At 57.1% G+C, this 19,990-nt stretch overlaps 9 protein-coding genes across 9 annotated transcripts; 5 read left to right on the top strand and 4 right to left on the bottom strand.

The window, feature by feature from the left end:
* Nucleotides 1–4: 4 nt before the first annotated feature.
* PHSY_001896 (hypothetical protein) lies at nt 5–3,802 on the top strand (the record flags this gene model as incomplete). The annotated part of the gene is made up of 1 exon (XM_012332522.1): nt 5–3,802. One exon carries the CDS (start codon nt 5–7, stop codon nt 3,800–3,802), a length of 3,798 nt encoding a protein of 1,265 aa, XP_012187912.1.
* A 396-nt stretch (nt 3,803–4,198) lies between these two features.
* PHSY_001897 (hypothetical protein) lies at nt 4,199–5,392 on the bottom strand (the record flags this gene model as incomplete). The annotated part of the gene is made up of 1 exon (XM_012332523.1): nt 4,199–5,392. One exon carries the CDS (start codon nt 5,390–5,392, stop codon nt 4,199–4,201), a length of 1,194 nt encoding a protein of 397 aa, XP_012187913.1.
* A 131-nt stretch (nt 5,393–5,523) lies between these two features.
* On the top strand, nt 5,524–7,260 carry PHSY_001898 (hypothetical protein; the record flags this gene model as incomplete). Its single annotated transcript, XM_012332524.1, has 1 exon — nt 5,524–7,260. The coding sequence occupies one exon, from the start codon at nt 5,524–5,526 to the stop codon at nt 7,258–7,260; it is 1,737 nt and encodes a 578-aa protein (XP_012187914.1).
* A 121-nt stretch (nt 7,261–7,381) lies between these two features.
* Nucleotides 7,382–8,828, bottom strand: PHSY_001899 (ribonuclease subunit; the record flags this gene model as incomplete). The annotated part of the gene is made up of 2 exons (XM_012332525.1): nt 7,382–7,654; nt 7,809–8,828. 2 exons carry the CDS (start codon nt 8,826–8,828, stop codon nt 7,382–7,384), a joined length of 1,293 nt encoding a protein of 430 aa, XP_012187915.1.
* Nucleotides 8,829–9,203: 375 nt separating this feature from the next.
* PHSY_001900 (likely nuclear exosome component) lies at nt 9,204–12,233 on the top strand (the record flags this gene model as incomplete). The annotated part of the gene is made up of 1 exon (XM_012332526.1): nt 9,204–12,233. One exon carries the CDS (start codon nt 9,204–9,206, stop codon nt 12,231–12,233), a length of 3,030 nt encoding a protein of 1,009 aa, XP_012187916.1.
* Nucleotides 12,234–12,380: 147 nt separating this feature from the next.
* Nucleotides 12,381–14,066, bottom strand: PHSY_001901 (potential glycosyl hydrolase; the record flags this gene model as incomplete). Its single annotated transcript, XM_012332527.1, has 1 exon — nt 12,381–14,066. One exon carries the CDS (start codon nt 14,064–14,066, stop codon nt 12,381–12,383), a length of 1,686 nt encoding a protein of 561 aa, XP_012187917.1.
* A 906-nt stretch (nt 14,067–14,972) lies between these two features.
* On the top strand, nt 14,973–15,851 carry PHSY_001902 (likely mitochondrial ribosome protein; the record flags this gene model as incomplete). The annotated part of the gene is made up of 1 exon (XM_012332528.1): nt 14,973–15,851. One exon carries the CDS (start codon nt 14,973–14,975, stop codon nt 15,849–15,851), a length of 879 nt encoding a protein of 292 aa, XP_012187918.1.
* A 170-nt stretch (nt 15,852–16,021) lies between these two features.
* PHSY_001903 (hypothetical protein) lies at nt 16,022–17,266 on the top strand (the record flags this gene model as incomplete). The annotated part of the gene is made up of 1 exon (XM_012332529.1): nt 16,022–17,266. The coding sequence occupies one exon, from the start codon at nt 16,022–16,024 to the stop codon at nt 17,264–17,266; it is 1,245 nt and encodes a 414-aa protein (XP_012187919.1).
* A 12-nt stretch (nt 17,267–17,278) lies between these two features.
* On the bottom strand, nt 17,279–19,624 carry PHSY_001904 (potential intra-Golgi transport complex subunit; the record flags this gene model as incomplete). Its single annotated transcript, XM_012332530.1, has 1 exon — nt 17,279–19,624. One exon carries the CDS (start codon nt 19,622–19,624, stop codon nt 17,279–17,281), a length of 2,346 nt encoding a protein of 781 aa, XP_012187920.1.
* Nucleotides 19,625–19,990: the final 366 nt, after the last annotated feature.

Below are 19,990 nucleotides of genomic sequence, written 5' to 3' on the forward strand. Positions count from 1 at the left end.
GACAATGTCGCGAGCCTCCATTGCCGAAAGTCACGCCATGGATGCGGTCATGTCCCGCACTGCTTCCAGAGCGGGCAGCATTTCCACCTTGTGGAGCTCGGCAGAAGTACCGTTCTGCCTCGACCCACGTACGCAGCCCTCCTTCGACACTTTCGATATGCGCTCTTACCGCGGTCACTCTATAGCGGGTTCCATATCAAGGTACTCGACCAGCTCGAGCAAAGCCTCAGTCGACTTCGCAAGACTCAGCATCGACATCCCCGACGAGTATCCTCACAGGCCAGATACAACTCGCCTCACACCGCCTCGCGCTTCCACTTCTACTTCCAGCACCGGCAGTTCTCCCTCCAGCCGCATGCCCTCCCTCAACATTGGCACCATCGACGAGAATTCGCCCATGCAGCCTTTCAGCCCCCACACTCCACTCGATTATCAGCCTCCCGCTCTTGGCGCTCAACATAGGGTGCTATCCTCTCGGTTTTCGGAGGACACCATCGACGAGCCCCTTGTCACCCACTCTGCATCTCAGGGCACTTTCGGCGCTCGGCTCTCGGTTCCTCGCAAGGCCTCGGGCCTCTCTGAGGCTTCGGGTAACCACTCATCGCGTTCCTCTTCCGTGCAAGGCACGGATCCCTTCATGGCAGCACGAACGCAAGCTGCTAGTGCACAAGCCCCAACAGACCTCTATCGCCGCGCCTATCGCTTCTTTGACAAGGAGTATTCCGTCCAGGCCTCGCTTGACTCGGACGTCTCGAAAAGCTCGCCCGGGACGCACAAACGCGCACCAGCCGAGGGACGTCCTATAGAACGTCCTTCTTACGTGGGCAGCGACCTCTCACACGAAGGCTCTCTTCCCTCGTGCTCCCGCTCTCAAACCTCGACGCAAGCAAGTACCTCCGACGCGGCATCGGCCTGGAGCCAGGACGACACTTCGGCACGGCGTCATCCGTGGGCGCCTGTCGTTGTCACCACCGAGTCATCAGCATTCGAAGCTGAGCTCGGCGACAGCACAGTGATTGCCCGTGACGTCGGCGACGCATCCCTGAACAAATCCGACAGTCTTAGCATCCCTTGCCTTCCCTCTCTGCCAAGCTTCAACTCGGCGCTGACCGCCACGGCAGCAGACTACACCAAGGAGATTCGACGTCGCCCAAGCACGGCAGATGTCTACAGCCAAGCTCCGCACCACTCGCCTAACGCCAACTACAAGATGCCCTTGTCCCCGGATCAGCCCATGCTATCGCCAACCGACTCTGTTCGCTACCAGGTGCATTCGCATGTACCTTCTCCCGCGCTTTCGCCACTTTCCAAGCCTGTCTACGCCGACATCTCTGCCGAGGTGAGCAGCACATCCGCCAACTCGCGAACTTTGCGTGGACGCGTCGCCTCCACGCCCAAGCTCCGTCTAGAATCAAGCTCGTTGTTTTCGTCCCAGAAAGCTTTGCATCTTCAGCATCCGCTGCCACCTCTCCCGACCCGAACGAGCAACCCTGCCACCGACCGTCGTCCTTCGACCTCGCAGACCGATGGTCGAGAGTCATTCTTCGGCCGTCGTTTCCGGTCTCGGACACTGGGTGAAGCAGACCATGCGGATGCAGCGAACATGAAAGCGGCTGCGGCCAATACTGCGCCGCGAGCTGCACCGTTTCTCGTGTCTCCTCAACGTCCTCTGGTGCTCTCTAGCCTTTCCTCCGCTGGGGCATCTTCGCTCGTCTCTCAGCGTCATCCGAGTCACATCTCTGCAGCCAGTTCAGAGGCCCACTCTTCTCTCTACCCCATGCAGCAAACACCGGGCTCGTCCATCTGCTCGGCTAGCTCTCCAGCGACCACGCTGAGTTCGCTCCCGGTCACTCCGCGTACGACCTCCACTTTTCCTCGACCCAAGAGTCGCGGCAACAGCTCGGCTTCCAAGTCTGGAGGGTCAAGCTGGGCCTCGTACCTAAATTCGGGCTTGACGCTGCACATCGAAGGCGACCACGGTCGTGCATGCCAGATCGATATGACCTACCTCGCCTACGACCCTTTCGGAAGACCGGAACAGCTCGTCGAGGATACCGACGATGCCCGTGCAATCACTCCAAAGAGACCAAAGTCGAGGGGCGACAAGGACCAGGAAGCCGAGCAATCGGGCACGCTCGAGTTTGGACCTAGCCATGAGATGCGTGTCGATGGGTTCACATTCGCCGTCGGACGCAAGTCGGATTCATCTGCGCTGCTCAAGCATCTCACCGTGGGCGAAGACACAAAGGCGGACCTGCTGACGCGACAAGCAGCTCTGTCTCTCAGCACGCTTGGCGATCATCAAGTTTCTGGATACGAACGAAAGGGTAGATTGGCGTGGAAGTTTGCCTACCGTGTCGAGGTCGACCACGCAAATGTGGAGAGGCGAAGATTGGTGCCCGTCCGCTTCTCGTGTTCGGCGACGTTGCTGAATCCAGAACGTGCAAGGAAGTCGAGACTGCTGAACCTGGTCAAGAAGCAAATGGGACCGACGCTGGCTTCCAAGACTGTTGCTAGCTCTCTTACGCCGACTGACTCGCCACGGTCGGGTGTATTTGCGTCCGACGACGGTACTGCTTCACCTTCTTCGGCGTCTGCTCGACAGCTGCAGCATCGACAGCAGCCACAGCAGCAGCAGCAGCAGCAGCAGCCCAGCTCTCCCGTCCGCAGCGCCAATGGCGCTCAGTCCAAAGCCGTCAGTGGCGCCTACAACAGTCCGCTGCGCCAGATCAGCCGAGCTCCCGCTTCAGCCAATAACAGTATCGCGTCGGCCGACTCGAGCTTCTACTCTCAGTCCACAACACCAGGTCGCGACGCAAGTGGTGTAAACACATCGATGACGAGGATGCATCACCAGACTTCGCCGGTGACCAAGGCAGCCGGACGCATCACTTCGGCTCAACGCCAACTTCGGTCTTTTGCGATGGCTGGCTCCGCCGTGGGTCCTGCATCGCACGCCGAGCTGGGTCAGGAAGAGTCTGCTAATGGCAAACAACTGCAAGGGAAGACCTCACCGGCATCCCTCAGCGTTTCTTCAGCTAGCTCGAGCAGCGGGAAGCTTGCTACACCAATAATGATCAATGGGCGCAAGCTGATCCCGATCAGCCTGCCCGCCGGGCTGGCACGTAAGAACCGAATTGATCCTGCGCTGCTGCAGGCCAACGTGATCCCGAGCGTCGCCACTGTCGCCTCGGCAGAGAGGCAGAGAAGCACTTCGACCCATTCGTCCGCCAACTCTTCTTCGAACAACTGTCATCACCGCCAAGCAATCCAACAGGTGGCAGCCAACGGTGTCAAGTGTCTGCTTTCCAACCAGCCCCGTACGGGAACCAGCTCTAGTCGACCCCCAACTGCTTCCGAGACGATCAAGCTGGAGTACCTCGCCCGCAATGCCAGCGAACAGTCGAGTCCGGCAACGACTGCAGCTGCTGCACCCCAGCTGCGACACCAGAAGTCGTTCGGCGGCGCGATCCTGACGCCGCTGTCCTTCGCAGACGAAGAGCGGCAGGCGAGAAGGCGCCGGAGCAAGACCAACGAAGATGGACAGCTTCGACCGTTTACGGCTGATGCCTGGGGAGAGGCGCAGTATCCGTCGCGCGAGCAGCAGGCGAAAGCGTTCAGTCAGCAGCATCGACCTCCGACGGGTGGCGATACGATGCAGCAGGAAGGAGTCAAGCCTTTGCCAGCGCCGCCTCGACCTAGCAGCAGACCGAGGACGGCGCAGAGCGTGGCCAACAATGTCGCCGCTGACCAGACACGATACCGTCTGCCTCTGCGTGCGGTGCAAGGCGCTCAGTCGTGATTTCTTTCTCGATAGCATTCCATCAGAGGCATACATTCATTCTTTCATCACTCACTTTCTCTCCGGGAGATTCGCATGTGCATTATGCTTTCTGCTATCAATCACATTCACTTTGACGATTCAATGGCTGAAGACGATTTTGCGTCTCGGACAAGGAGGGATGGTGGATGGCATTGTAACGCGTGATGACAATTGCGATCATACGCTCCTTACCGTCTGTTGCTCTCGCTTCGAACTCGTCGATATCATTGAATCTCAGGAAGCGCCGAGCTTGACACACATCGGATCTTTTCTGGTAAGAAGATTACAGACAAACGATGGCTAAAAGTACATAGGAATGAACAAGTGACGGAAATGCAAAGAACTCAACTGAAGCTGAAAGAGGGTGTGAGGGAATCACAGCATGTCCTCCAACTTGACGGGCATTTCGTCGATCTGGGTCGAGTAAAACTGCTCTATATCCCTCAACAACCTGACATCGTCCACGGTGACAAAATTGATCGCTACACCTTTCCTACCAAACCTACCGCTCCTGCCGATTCTGTGGATGTAATTCTCTCGATTTGTGGGCAGATCGTAGTTGATGACGAGACTGATGTTGGCAATATCGATGCCTCTGGCCCAGACGTCTGTGGTGATGAGGACGCGTGAGCTGCCTTGACGAAATTCGGCCATGACAGCATCGCGTTCCTTTTGCTGCATCTCACCGTGCATGGAGGAGATCTGGAAGTTGTTCTCCTTCATTTTGGAGGATAGCCAATCGACCTTCTTACGGGTATTGCAGAAGATGACGGCTTGGGTGATGGTTAGGGTATCGTAGAGATCGCAGAGTGTGTCGAACTTCCACTCTTCCTTTTCGACGGCTACGAAGAACTGTTTAATTCCCTCCAGAGTGAGTTCGTCTCGCTTCACGAGAATTCGAACGGGATCGGTCATGAACTTGGAAGTCATCTCGAGTACGTCCTGCGGCAGGGTAGCGGAGAGAAGGACGACTTGGGTTGAGGGCGGAAGGTAGCGGTAAACGTCGTAGATCTGATCCTTGAAACCCATGTTGAGGAGTTCGTCAGATTCGTCGAGGATGAGCATCTTGATGTTCTTGGTGCGCAGGTGACGACGTCGGATCATGTCGTACACTCGACCGGGGGTTCCCGAGACAATGTGCTGACCGTAGTCCAACTTCCTGATGTCTTCCCCCACAGACGTCCCACCGATACAGGCATGACACTGAACATTCAGATAATCTCCAAGAGCGAGGACGACGGACTGGATCTGAATCGCCAGTTCTCGTGTCGGACTGAGCACCAAAGCTTGGGTTTCGCGAAGCGTGGTATCTATGGATTGAAGCATGGAGATGCTGAAGGTGGCGGTCTTGCCGGTTCCGGACTGGGCTTGGGCGATGACGTCGCGACCGCGGATGATGGGGAGGATGGCGCGTTGCTGGATGGCGGAGGGCTTTTCGAAGTTGTAGGCGTAGATGCCGCGGAGGAGGTCTTCTTTGAGATTCATGGCGTCGAAGGTGGGGGCGATCTTGAGGGTTTCGGAGGAATCAAAGGCGAGCTTGGCATCGCCAGAGTTGATTCCGCCGGACATGTTGGCGCAGACGTGGCTCGCTTTGACAAGCGGCTGGAGAGGGAGATGGTGGTGGTGATGAGCAGAGTGATGAGGGAGAGAAGAAAGCCAAAAATCATGCGCACGTGACAGCGGAAATTCGGAATGCGGAAATGCGCATTTGCCATTCATTCATTGTGCTTCCTCTTGCTCTTGCTGTTTCGTACTCCACACCACCATCATCAGCCATGGCGGATACCTCACTAATAGAGGTGGCGCGTCAAACGCACGAAGAAGCAGAACGCTACCAGCAGGCCCTCGTCGACCTCCTCCTCCTTCCCTCTTCCGGTCTCACGCACAAGGACAAGCTGAAACGAGCACACAAGGCATCCGACCTGCTCGACCGTGTCACCTCTCGCTACCAGTATCTCGATCGCTTCTACGTCGACGAGCATCAAGAACAGCAGCGCGAGCTCGATTCCATCTCTTCCACTCGCGACGACGATGCATTCGGCGAGTTCTACGCAAGGCTCGGCCGCATTCGCGAGTACCACGACAGGTATCCAGGCGCACTCCCGGACAGCTTCAACATCGACTTTACGTCGTTAGAATCCGCAGCTGGATCTTCTTCCATCGACCACCATGCAGAGTCGTCGTCGGCAGCAGCAGCTTCGGCAGGGTATACGGATGCAGCAGGGCTCGACTTTATCGATCGAATGTTTTCCGGTGAGGAGATGGCAGGAAGGTTCTTGGATCTCTACTTGCATCACGAAGCCTATCTCAATCTCAAGGGCGCAAAGCGGATCTCGTACCTCGGCTACATCGACGACTTTGATAAGCTGGTCGGACCGTCTTCCAATATTCCGAATCACACCAAAAAGACGGATGGGTACAGGACGTACCTGGTTGAGTTGAGAAAGTATCTCGATGGATTTCTCAGAAAGACGCAGCCGCTGGCGAATGTCGATGCGATCTCGGCGGAAGCGTTGGAGCGATTCGAGGTGGATTGGGAGCAGGGACAAGTCGAGGGGTGGGAGCAACAAGGTGCCGAAGTGTTTGGAGGAGCCAACTCGCAGGCAAAGGCCAAAGCTGCCGAAGCACAAGGAGAAGGGATCTGGTGTGCAGCCTGTCGAAGATTCTACTCGAAGCAAACCGTCTACGATGCACACCTCAAATCGCCCAAGCATCTCAAGGCGGCCGCACGACTCGCACAATCCGACTCACCCGCCGGCGAACCTTCCAACCGATCTCAAAACGAGGCGGAGAAGATCAAGCTCCGCATTCGATCCAAAGCCATCGCACGCGAAGAGCTCGTGATCCGCACGCTCGCCACCCACCTCGCTGCGATTCGCGCAGATACCAAATCCAACGTGGAACGAAAAGCGGCGCTCACGGATCGGGAGAGGCAAGCGGAAGCCTCTGCGGCCGAGGAAGAGTTGAACCGCATGTCTGCGCTCAACCCTACTTCTGGACTCGATTCCGTTTCAACCGCGGATGCGATGGACGAGGATGCGGATGATGAGACGGGCCGGGTGTACAATCCGCTCAAACTTCCCATTGGGTGGGATGGACGACCGATCCCGTTCTGGCTGTACAAGCTGCACGGCCTGCGCAACGAGTTCAAGTGCGAGATCTGTTCCGACCAGATCTACCACGGTCGCAAAAACTTCGAAAAGCACTTTACCGAGTCTCGTCACGCCTTCGGAATGCGTGCATTGGGTCTGCCGAATACGGTTCAATTCAGAGACGTGACGACGATCGCGGATGCACTGGCGCTGGCGGACAAGCTGCGGAAACGTGGCAAGGAGGAGCAGACGGGCGGGATGGATGCACAGGAGGTCGAGGATGAAGCGGGTAACGCGTATACCAAGAAGACGTATGACTTGCTCAAGAGGCAGGGTCTCATCTAAAGTACAGAAAAGGATGCATTGGTGGGGGTGAAGGATAGATCTTTGAGAAGTCGAGATACGTTGGTCTGGATCTGACCACGATCGGAGATGGTGGCAGAAGAGGGTCGGTTGGGCTCGGCGGTCAAGTAGGTGTTGACAGCGGCTTGCAAGGGAGAGATGTGGAATGCAAGATTTTCATCCTCTGCTGAAGCATGTGTAGAGACAGCAACTGGGTTGGGTTTCTTGGCGTTGATGGTGGTGGTGGGACCGAAGAACTTCGAGATGGAGACCGGTTCGTCGATCCATTTGACCTTGTAGCCTCGGGTCGCCGTTCCACCGGGCACATTAGGTTGCGGTAAAAGGGTTCCGTATATGCTCGTCGCAGCGGTCTGCGGGACAGCCGGCTCGGATGTTTCTGGAGGAGAGATGTCGGAGGCGAAGGATGAAGTTCGTGAGAGAGCACGTGTTGTGCGTTTAGCGGAGGAGAGTGATGGAAGTGGTTGGGAGGAAGAAGGAGGTTTGATTTTCTCGTCGAGCATGGTTCTGGCGGTAGCCCAGCTGAAACGCACCAGTCCGGGCCAGCCAAAGACGGGATCGAGGGTGCGTTTGAGGTAGGCGACGGTGTTGGGGTCGCCCGGGTATCCGCTACCGAGGGGACCCATGTTGGACCACGTGTCGTCGTCGGTGTGCGAGTCTGACTTGCGTTTTTTACTTTCGCTGGGAGTGTCGAGGTGTGAGGAAGGGGTATGGTTGGTAGCATCGCCCAGCACTTTTGGCTCGTCATTCACGTCTAATTTTCGTTGCTGCTGCTCAGCGTACATCCAACCTTCGACGCATCTGTCCCTCGTCACTTTCGCCGCAATACTCGCCGCACCCACAATGGGATAAATCGCATCCGCCTTGCTCGTCACCGTCCACTTGATATGCGGATGTCTGGGGAAATGCGAGCTCAACAACCTCTGGTAACTCTTGGGATCTCCCACCGTATCCACATAGATCTCCGTGACATCCACTCCACTGTCCAGCACCCCAGCGATGAGCGAGACCGTCGCCTGGCTGGACTGGGCGTTCAAGTTGACGGGACGACGACGCAGCATGCCCGCCGAGATGTCCTGCGGTGACATGACGCGCACCGCCCACCCGAGGTGTGATTCGTGGTGGATGAGTGCCGAGAGCAGCGTATCGCGACGTTCTGCGGTGAGCGCTTTCGAGTCTGCGAAGCCGATGGATTTGAGCTCGTCAGCGTAGGAGACGGGGCAGTAGGCGATGCCGTACACGAGCGGACCGAGAACGGGACCGCGGCCGGCTTCGTCTACGCCGAGCACGCAGGGTACCTTGATGCTGGGGTTGGACGGGTCGATCTTGCTGCATTCGGGTGGGACGGGCGATGCGTAGGTGTAGGACTGCGTGATGGGTGCGATGGGTTCGGATGGGATGGGAGGAGGCGGAAGGGCAGCAACAGCGGCTGAGTCGTCTTCGGGGATGCTCATGATATCGTCATCGTCAAAGTCGTAATCAGCAGCGATGGAGATCGCTTTCTTTTGCCTCTTTGCCGAGGGAGTAGCGGCTGTCTTCTTCTTTGGCGGCATCGTTGTGCAAGTGATAGTTGAGAGAGTATGCAAAGTGTTTGTTGGTCGTACAGAGAAACGAAGCTTTGCGAGACGCGTGTCGAATCGCGTAAAGTGGTTTGGAATACAATGTTAGACCATGGCTTTGGTGTGCTAGGAATATCGGACCTCCACCGACGAGAAAATGTGATTTTACGCCGAGAAAGTGATTTCTGAGAAGAAAGATTTTTTGACTCAGGAAAACGGCATTCGGCAATTGCATGTCGTACCGTCAACTGTACAACTTTATCGTCCTTGTTCACCACCACCACCCAACCTTCGTCCATCTCACCCTTTGCTGTGCCGCCTCACTCACAGCAGCGGATATCAAAATAGAGGCGGACCCGGATTTGAATCATGGCGGCAGCGGCAAAGGGCTCCGGAAGCTCACCCAAACCTTCCAACTCCAAAACAACTTCGGCCACTCCAGCTACATCCACCTCATCTTCCGCCGCAGCCTCGACCGCATCGACTCCAGAGCCATCGACAGCAGCACTACCCGATCCCAAAACGGATCTGTCAGCATACCTCCTCAAGCTACAGTCGGCTCTGCAACCACTCACTCGCAATGCAGCTTTCATTCCAGCTCACGGCGATCTCGCCTTCCACCGCAGCATGGACCGCAAGCTTTCCAACAAGCTCGATTCCGAATCAGATCGCATCTTGTCCTCCGTCTCGCAGCTTGCCAGCTGGATTGCTTCGGATCCTCGTGCGCCCAAGATCCCGCTCTCCAAGCAGGCCTCTTCTAGCTCCAACTCAGCAAGGAAACAGAAACAGAGCGTCAACCTCGACCTAGATATGGCAGACGTAACCACCACCGAAAGCTTCGCATCCAACCTCGGTGAGCTCGTCGATCATCTTCTTGAAAGCGCCGATACGTGCCTGGATGAATTCACGGGCAAGCTTGCACCGCGTAAGATGGCATCCGCGGCAGACGACACTGCAGCCACATTGAGCGGGAATGGAGACAACACTGCGAGCGGTCGTATGCAGGCCATGGCCGCGGTGCAGAACGGCAAATCTTTGCCCAAGACTGGTCCATTACCGTCTTGGGTCTTGAATGCACCCATTGCCTTGCCGCAGAAGCAGTTCACGACCAAAGCGGACAATTCGGTCGACACGCTCTGGAAGCCTAACCTGAAGTATGGGAAGCCCAACGCAAAGGTTCCGCTCGGACACGCGAATCCGCCACGGCTCGGTGCAGATGGCCAGCCGCTACCACGTGGACCAAGAAGAGGCATGTACTGCGCTGAAGGTGATCCGCTCGACAATCCTTACTATCACGAGATCATGCATACGGATCCTCCAACGCATGCCCTCTCGAAACCCGATGCCCACGCCAAAGACAATCCACCACCACCTCTCAACGAAAAGGACCCTTCCATCTCGACGGATGCATGCCCCTTCCAGTGGGTCTCGACCAAGCAACAGATCGAACAGCTCCGCGATCATCTCGACGAGGATCGTGTCAAAGAAATCGCCATCGATCTCGAACATCACTCCTACCGCACCTACCAAGGAATCGTTTGCCTCATGCAGCTTTCTACCCGCTGGGGCGACTGGATCATCGACACGCTATCTGACGACGTCCGACAACACGCCGAGCTGCTCAACTCGTCCTTCACCCACCCGGACAAGGTCAAAGTGCTGCACGGAGCCAACCACGACGTCCTCTGGTTGCAGCGAGATCTCGGACTGTACCTTGTCAACCTGTTCGATACGTACCACGCCACCAACGTGCTCATGTTCCCCAGCCACGGCTTGAACTACCTCATGGCGAGGTACTGCAACTTTGACGCCGACAAGAGGTACCAGCTGGCAGACTGGAGGATCCGTCCCCTCCCCAAGGAGATGCTGTACTACGCCAGAAGCGATACACACACTCTGCTGTACATCTACGACAACCTTCGTCACGAGTTGATGGAGTCAGGTGGGGTGGATGCTATCCGTGAGGTGTTTGTGCGTAGTAGAGACGTGGCTACCGCGACGTATGCCAAAGAAGAGTGGGATGGCGAAGGCGAGACGAGGGAAGGCTGGCGCAGCGTGTGGCGCAAATGGGGTGGTGAGGCCGCGGTGGGGACCGAGGAGAGGCAGGAGCTGGCGCAGATGAAGAAGGAGGAGAGGCTGGTGAGGGCGCTGCACAGGTGGAGGGACGGCGTGGCGAGGGAGGAGGATGAATCGCCGAGGTACGTGTTGGGTGCCAACAACCTGATGATGCTTGCGGCGAGGGCGCCGCTGACCAGGGAGGGCGTGTTGGCGTGTGTGCCGCCGAATGCGACCGGGTTGAAGAAGAGGGTGGCGGAGTTGGTCGGGTTGATCAAGGGTGAGGTGGAGGAGTGGCAGAAGGATCAGGAGGTGAGGAGAGAGGAGAACAGGCAGAGGCTGTCGGAGAAGTTGTTGAATGGTGAGGGTGGTGAAGATATGGATGTGGGGGAGGCTGTTGCGAGAGATGCACCTGGTGAGGGAGACAAGCAGCAGCAAGACGCAGCTGTGAAGAGCGAGATTAAGAATCTGCCCTCCATCTCCGCTATCAGCCACGTCGCAGCCACGCTTCCGCAAGTCGACGCTTCCATTTGGTCCGAGGGCAATAGCGCTTCCAAATCTACTGCTGCCGCTGCTTCATCGAGCCGCTTCGGTGGAGCTGTGCGATCGTTCGCATCCAACCTCTTTGGCCGATCCAATTCGGCCGCACCCCCAACCACCACCGCTTCCGCATCGAACCTTACTCTCAGCTCCACCTCGTCGAAGCTGTTCGGTACACCAGCTCGAGCAAACGGGAACGCCGATTCGACGGCGCAAATTGACGCTATCAAAACGGGATTCATTGGTCAAGTCGGAGGACTTTTCGGCAGCAGCGTTCCCTCCATCGCTGAAGATGAAGTGGATGATATCGACGTGCGGTCCGTGTCCCAGACTGAGCGCTCTGCTCCGTCGACACCCTCCAATGCTGTCACCAACATCCAACCCCTCACCGCCGACTCGCAAGCCGAAGAGATGGACGACGACTCGAGCGCATCCGAGAAGGAAGACTTCATCGTCGTCTCCAACACCAAACCCAAAAAGACACAGTCCAACACACCCTCGTCCAAGAAGGAGCTCAAGAAGAAACGCAAGGTCGAATCAGCAGGTCAAACGGACTCGAATTCGTCGACACCTGCCAAGAAGAGAAAGGGGAAATTCGAGGGAGAGTTTGATTTTGCTTCCACCCCGGATGCTTTCCAGACGCCGGTGGTGGAGAAGAAGGCACAACAGCCGAAGGGGAAAGATGCTGGTGGGGGAAAGAAGAAGAAGGAGGAAGGCGGGAAGAAGAACAAGGATGGGGAAGGAGTGTTCAGGCAGCCACGAGATAGGGCTAGGAGGAAGACTGGGATGGGGAGCACCATGTAGACCGCCGGAACCCTTACGTTGCAATGTTCATGAGTCTTTATGAGAAAGTCACACACGGTCGTGAGCTATGAAGAGACAGCCTTGTTCGTTTCAAACCAGGTGAAAAAGAAAAAAATACAGACGAAAGACAAAAATGTGAGGCTTTTCTCATGGAGCGACACAATCAGGAATAGTCAACCCATCCTTCAAACGCTTATTGCTATCGAACAAACCCCAATGAGCCTCCACGCCACCGTACAGGGGATCCTTCCAAGGTTCGTCGAATGCTTCAAAGATGAAGCTCGCCTGTTGAGCGGTAGCGGTAAAGTTGGCATTGGACTGGCAGACGAAGTTGTGGAGGAACGTGTTGAGGTGGCCTACACCGGCGACGGCGGCTTGGTAGGTGGCGAGACGGGTTTCGTTGGCAGCTGTTGGCCAGCCTGCTTCCGCGACGTAAAGTGTAGGTTTGTTCGGAGCGAGTAGGGCGGTGGAAGGGGCGTTGGTGGAGGTGTACTCGTACACCCAACCAGCAGCCTGGTCGACGGGTAGACCGCCAAACCATGGGTGGACGTTGGCCATGATGTAATCGGCACCGGTGGCGAGCGTGGTTGTGATCATACTTCCAGCATCGGCGGTCCCTATGGGGATGTACTTGGGAAGACCGAGGGAGTTGATCGTTGTGTTGACGGTGGAGATGTACCCGAGAAGAGTGGTTTCGCTACCGCCGTTGAGCAGGAACTCGTTTCCGACAGTGATGCCGTCGATGTTGTCGACACCGTAGGTCTTGATCGCATCCACGACGTTATCGATCTGACGCTGCACCGTCGTTGCGTTGGTATCGATCCACACGGCGAGAAAAATCTTCATATCGACTTTCGTCTGTTTGATCGCCTCGAGTACGAGCTGGGACGTGTTGCAGTCGCTCCCGTACAGCCGAATGCGCGAAGTCAGCTGCGAGAGCAGCTGTATGTCCTCCGTGACGTTGGACTGCGTCGTCCCACACGCAGGGTATTGCGCGTGGAAGGGCGTATAGCAGATCCCGTACATGGAGCGGTGGAGCCGCGCATCTTTGGTGAAGATCGACGGGTCCGACGAATCCGAGCTCACCACTCCGGCGGTAGGTTTCCCCGCGCCAGTGTTGCCGGGGAGGAAAGACGGATCGTCGACGATGGTGGAATTGGTGTTGTGACGGGTGGAGAAGAAGATGATGATGGCGAAGATGACTGCGGCAGTGACGGAGCCTGCGATGATGAGGTGTTTGCGGTACCGTTGAGGTGGGATGAAGCGAGACCATTTCGAGGGAGGGGAAGGTGATACAGCGAAAACAGCCGAATCGGTCGCTGCGAATGCGGCGGATTTGCGTTGGATGTATCGCTCCCTCGTCTGGGCAAGCGACATCCTCGCGCCGTCGTGTTCGGCGTCATACAGCCCCCAAGCGTCGGTAGAGTCTCGATGGGAATAGTAGGTTGAAGCCGAGTCGAGGTCGTCGTACGGCGAAGGCTTGTTGTAGAGCGAATCGTGACTCGTGAAGGAGGGCATGTAGGTTCCTGCGTGCATGGATTCGGGAGCCGAGGGTAGCGTCGGGAGGTAGGGCGATTGGGAGAGGAGGAAGCCGGATGGTGCCGGGTGGAGTTCCTGCATCTCTGAATGGTGTGCAGGCGAGGTCGGGTAGGGAGAGAGCGAATGGGAGGTGGCGAGGTGGTGTGGTGCGGGTATAGGTTGGTCGTCGTAGTAGTCGACCGTGTCGACGTCGACGTTGTCTTCGTATGGGCTAGTGTGGTGGGAAGAGGATGCGGTCGGGGTGGAGAGCCGAGTGTCGCCGTATGGCGAGGACGCGGTATAGCGCGACTCCATCGTTGCAGAGGTGTCAGCTCTCAGGAAGAGTAGAGCAAGACGGAACGGTGATGGTGGTAGCCAGAGATGATGGAGCTCTCCGAAGCGCTTGTCGAGATCGACTGCGGAGAGGAAGGCAGCGCCCACAGATGCAGGTGGAGGGAATGCAGCAATTGATTCAACACCGACGTGGTGTGCGCACAGACGAAGAAGTTCGCAGCAATGAGGTCGGCTTGGCAGTAGCATCCAACAATCACCGTCGAAGCAGCGGAGCTGGATAGAATGCGACCCCTAAAATGTGGTGGGCTGCAGATCGGAAAATATACGCCGGTGGTACCATGGTGGGAGCTGTAGATGCTCCTCTAACTATTTCTGACGTGTTGGCCACCCCACCCTGGCGCACAGCTAGGGCATCTGTTGGCTCTTTCTCCATCCCTTTCATGAGATTCCTCTAGCCGCACCTGGAAGCATCGATGCTCTCACAGCCTTGCTCAAGCTCCGTGTAAATTGGCATCGCTGTGCTTCAACAAGTTGCCGGAGACGAGGACAACGCCAAGGCGGAGGAGGAGAAGGAGAGACAGGGGCCTCGCTGTGTTTGACAGCTTTCCAATCCGCCTCGACCTTCCTGTTTGGGAAGTTGCGCTGAGAATCTAGGCACAGAGCCCCTGAGCAGCCGCGGCGCCTTTTGATGAAATCAAGTAAAAATTGAACATTGTTTGTTGCGTCTCGTATCGTGATGAGCACCGTCACGTGGGTGAAGAGCAACAAAATTAAGTAAGCATGACTGGTTGCAGGTCGGGCGGGAAGAAATCAAAGATTGCTGCTCAGACGATGTGCATATTCTTCTCGTCCAGCTCAACAAAATTGCTTGTCTGACATCGATCATCACGAGCATCAGGGCCATCAGTCCCATCCGAACAGCGCATCATGCTTCGAGGACTCACAAAGCAATTGGCACGCACAGCGGCAGTGCGAGCCGCCGCACCCGAGTCATCCATATGTCGACAGCAACGGCTGCAACCCTCGACCTCTCTTCTGCGCACCTTTGCGACATCATCTCGCGCGCTCAACAGCGAAAATGACAAGTCGGCATCAACACAGCAGCTCGAGTCGCAAGCTTCAGGACAACCCACCACGGATCCAACAGTAGCGGGAAGCAGCAACGTTTCGGACGCTCTTCAGAGGGAGCTTGCCTCTGCGCCGGACGCTAATGTCGATGCCGATGCTGCGACCTCATCGACCGCGTCTGGCGGTAGGCAAGCGGCATCAACCAACCTCGACGATATTCTCGGCTCCGTCTCTGCCGTTTCTGCACTCCCTGGCTCCGAAGCAGCTGCCGACGAATCCGCTTCTTCCTTCCGGGATCGAGCCTCTCCACTCATCCGCGGCGCCTCCGCCTCCCGCTACTCACCCACCCTCTTCTCCTCCAGCTCCGCCCAACCGCACCGACTCTTCGTCAACTCTTCGCGCAACAACACCATCCTCACACTCACCTCCCCCTCTGGCGACCCGCTCGCCTCCGCGTCCGGTGGCAGCGTTGGGTTCAAGAAGTCCGCCCGATCCGGCTACGAAGCAGGGTACCGTGCTGCCTTCGCCATGTTCGGCAAGATTAATGAGTTCAAGGACGCTTGGAGGATTCAGCATTTGGAGGTGCTGTGGAACGGCTTTGGTCAGGGGAGAGAGGCTGTTTTCAGAGCGTTGTTGGCGGGAGAGGGTCAGGGGACGAAGAATCTGATTAGCAAGATGACGGACAAGACGCCGGTCAAGATCGGTGGTGTCAGGCCCAAGAAGCGCAGGATGTTGTGAGATGTTTCGGTGCTATTTGTAAGAAGAAGGGCCTGCTGTCGCAACTGTGATGAACACTTTTTGGATGGAGCTCAACCGCAAACAAGACACCCTGCCACTGGACAGACACCGCACCTCTTTTTGTACTTTTACTGCTTTGCGATGCCATCACATAAAACATTCCTCGTCGCATGTTTCGATCCCTGGTGTCCAGATTGTTGACAGTAGTAGGCCACCGAGACAAGTTGACATTCGCTGCGGACCCATCTACGAAGAAGCAACTTGTCCTCGAAAAAGAGCATCGGGCCAACTCCGACCCCCCGATTCCCACGCAGGCGCACAAGCCACATTTCGCCTCCTCTCCTCCACAACTCCTCCTCCTCCTCCTTCTCTTCCATCTCGCCTGCCCTCTTGCGACCTCTCTTCTCCACTCCTCGCCCTTTTCCAGCATGTCGGATCTCTATCCAGTTCCGCTCGGCATAGCCGCCTACCTCGGCTACTCTGGCTACCGCAAAGGATCGCTCTCGCTTTCCGGCGCGGTCACAGCCTCGCTCGTCGGATACGCGACCATGGCCAACCCTTTCGTCGGATACGGTCTCACGCTCATCACCTTCTACCTCGTCGGCTCGAAAGCGACCAAATTCAAAGCATCCGTCAAAGCAAAACTCGAAACTCACTCTCCCCCCGATTCTCCGTCTCCGCAGAAACAGAGGGATACGTCGTTGGGAAATAGAACGGCTGTTCAGGTGTTGTGTAATAGCGCGACGGCTGTTGCCGCGTGTATTGCGGTCAGGGTGCTGAGTCGGGGGCAGGTGGATCCGTTGGGGACGAGAAGCTTGAGCGAGGTGGAGGTGGGAGGATGGAGGTGGGGCGTGACGAGTTTGGGATTGACGTTGGTGGTTGCGGGACACTATGCCGCTTGTATGGGTGATACGCTTGCTTCCGAGCTGGGAATCTTGTCCAAGACGCAACCGAGACTCGTCACCAACCCATTCCGCAAGGTGCCACCGGGGACAAACGGTGGTGTGTCGCCACTTGGCCTGACCGTCTCTGCACTCGGTGGGACGCTGATCGGCGTCATCACCTCGATCTCGCTTCTCATCCACTATCGCTTTTCCCCTCCCTCCTTCTCCACCGCTCCGACGCTGCAAACACACGTCAAACTCATCTCCCTCCTCACAGCATCCGGTCTCTTCGGCTCTTTACTGGATAGCATCCTCGGCGCAACGCTCCAACAGACACTCTACAACAAATCCAGCAAGAAGATCCTCATCGGTCAAATCACCGACGTCCTCGACGCCAAGAAACAGGACGACCCCAACGCAGCGTGGGAAAAGGTCACAGGCTGGAACGTATTGGACAATAACGCGGTCAACTTTGTCGCTTCTGCTCTGACCGCCGTCATGACCGTTTGGGTCGGCAGCAAGGTATTCTAGATTCGAATATGATTACAGACCCAGAAGGATGGTGACTTCTTCGGGTGTACGTTTGATCAGCTGATCCGTGTTTTCATATCCGTTTGCGGGAGATTGGATCGAGTCAACCAAGCGAGCGTAGGACTGGGTGAGTTGTTGCAGTGCTGTACTGTGGACTGTCTGTCTCGCTGTTGAGCTGGCGAGCCGCTCCAATCCTTTCGGCGACAGCAGGTCGTCCTGCGTCAGCTGGTCCAACTTAGCCAACGCCTGAGCTATTTCCGACTGCTTTGCTCCCGCCACTTTCGACAGTTCACCGGCTCCATCGGCTCCCTTCTCCATCGCTGCTAGCACGGCCGACAATCCGGCCCTATCCACAACCTGCTGCGAATGCAACTGCGTCACCTCCGCCAACGTTGCTTCCAGTGTCGCTCGAATCTGCGCCAACTTCCACTGTGCAAACGAATGCGCATCCAGGGTCGATGACAAGGCCTCCAGACAGTTGCACGTGAACAGCAGAGATTCCCATTTGGCCGTCGCTTCGGTCCGCGAACGAGGTCGTTTCGAAATGTGAAGTGCCACCATACGATGCACCATGTCCAGCAGCGGGTTGACGAGTTTGATGAGCACAAAGTCAAAGTTGGAGAGGCATGCGGTGATCGACTCTTCCGACGGCGGCGCTGTGGTGAGCTCTTTCGAGGTGCTGAAGGCCGAGTCTTCGGTGAGCGACCGTGAGAACTCGCCGATGAGCTCTTTGAGTGTTCCGACAGTAGCCACAAGCGGTGGTGGCAAGCTGAGATCGGGTTCGGGAGTGCCGTCGTAGCGTTCGATGCCTCGGCTCTGACGTTCCACCGTGTCGGCAAACGCGCTCACCGCTAGATCCGACAGCTCGCCCAACGTCCGACTCAAGGAAGCGCGTGAGCCGATCGTCTTTTCCATCGTCGAGCGGTAGAACTGCACCAGATGTGCGAGCCGGTACGATGTGACGCTGCCTTCTTGTGATCGCAGCGTCTGCTGTATACGAAGCCGCAGCGGTCGGCAGCATCCATCGAGGTTCGAGTTGAGCACCTCGCGCACCAACGCCTCGCCCGGTCCCAACCTCAGCGAATCCGGATCCGAGCCCGTAAGATCCAGCGAGCCTTCCAATCCACGTCGACGTTGACCTATGCGTCGGCCTCCTTCGCCCTCCTTTTCGTCGAACAGCGCGGTCAGGAATTCGCGTTCAGAGGCAACGGTCTGGTGGATCCACGCGAGCATGTCGCCGACGTATCGAATTGGGTCGTGGGCGTGCAGCTCGATCGGACCGGGCAGGTAGGTAGGTGGACCTGCGCCCATTGTGAGTGCGGACATGAAGGCGTTGGCGAGGATGGAGCTGCGTGTTTGGACGAGCGTGGCGAGTGCCGAGCGGAGCAGATCTTGACGTGCGTGCTTGAGTCGCCGTGTGGCTTGACGAAGACTGGGTGAGACTTCCAGGCCTTCCTTGACTGGTTGACGGAACTCGAACGAACACCACTTGTACAGCTTCTGGTACGCCTGGTCGAGGTCTTGGGATGTGGACGACATGATGTCCATGCCTGCGCGCGTGCCTCCGCCAGCGTTTGCGACGGCAGAACTCGAGCTGGACGCGGGATGGCTGGACGCCAGCGACTCTGACCCCTGCAGAAGAATCTGACACTCGCTTCGGATGCGTTCGAGCTTGTCCATGGCTTGGAAGAGGTCGTTACCGACGCGAACCTCCCTCGAGTAGATCGAAGCGCGCTCCGCTTCGGACAGCGTGAAGCGCGACAGGAAAAGCTTGGCCACTTGCACCTGGGTGAGTGCGGCGGCTCTCTGACGTTCGAGACCTTCGGCGTGCTCGACGAGGTAGCGACTGGATTCTTCGGCCGCACGGAGCTTGTCTTGGACGGCGTCGCACGAGGCGTGCATGGCAGCGACGTCATCAGAGAGTCGGACGAGACCGTTGTCTACGGTTTGCAGGACGGCGATGATGTTGTCGGTGGCGCTGAGCATGCGCTGGCGGATGTCCTTATCGAGATCGCGTCTGGCTCGCGCGGTGTCTACTAGTTGAAGCTGTTCTGTAGTGGAGGTTGTTGTCGCCTTGCCGTTTAGCGTGGCATGCTTGCTGTGGACCTTGTCGGCAGGTGTGTCGGTGTTGGCACCATCTTGAGTTGGTGCGGCAGGATACATTTTGGCCAGCATTTGGAGCGCTTCGCTGATATCGTTCGACTCGCGAGGTGCTTGCAGCAGGACGGAGCGCACTCTTGCTGCGAGCGGCCGCGAAGCCGCATGTGTGGAGGAGGAGCCTGCATCATCCGATGTGTTTGCCGAGAATCTTGACGGCCCGGGGTAAGACAAGCCTTCGCCCGACTGTACCGCAGCCATCCTACCGTCGCCGTCCGGAGCGTAGTGGTAGGCAACCGATGTGGGGATTTGTGTGCGAGAGTTGGTGTTGGGAGTCAGGAAAGTCAGAAGACGCTTCGTCGTTCAGGGTCCTCGATTCAGCGCCGTGTGGCCTGTGCTGGCCAATTGCGAATCGGGACACGATTTCGATTTCGTGCAGATGCACTGATATACTTCTGTTAGAGCGGGAATGGCGGCGAGAAATAGGAAGACAGGCAAATTAGCGCAGCTCGGAGCTTCCTTGGATCATTCTTGCCGCTGCTCTCACTCGTCGTCGATGATTGATTGGATCCACCACATCGACGTCAGGGTCCATCATTGACTGATTGATCACGCCATCGTTCGGTT

Source organism: Pseudozyma hubeiensis (assembly GCF_000403515.1).
Source record: "Pseudozyma hubeiensis SY62 DNA, scaffold: PHS20, whole genome shotgun sequence".
Classification (NCBI taxonomy): Eukaryota; Fungi; Basidiomycota; class Ustilaginomycetes; order Ustilaginales; family Ustilaginaceae; genus Pseudozyma; species Pseudozyma hubeiensis.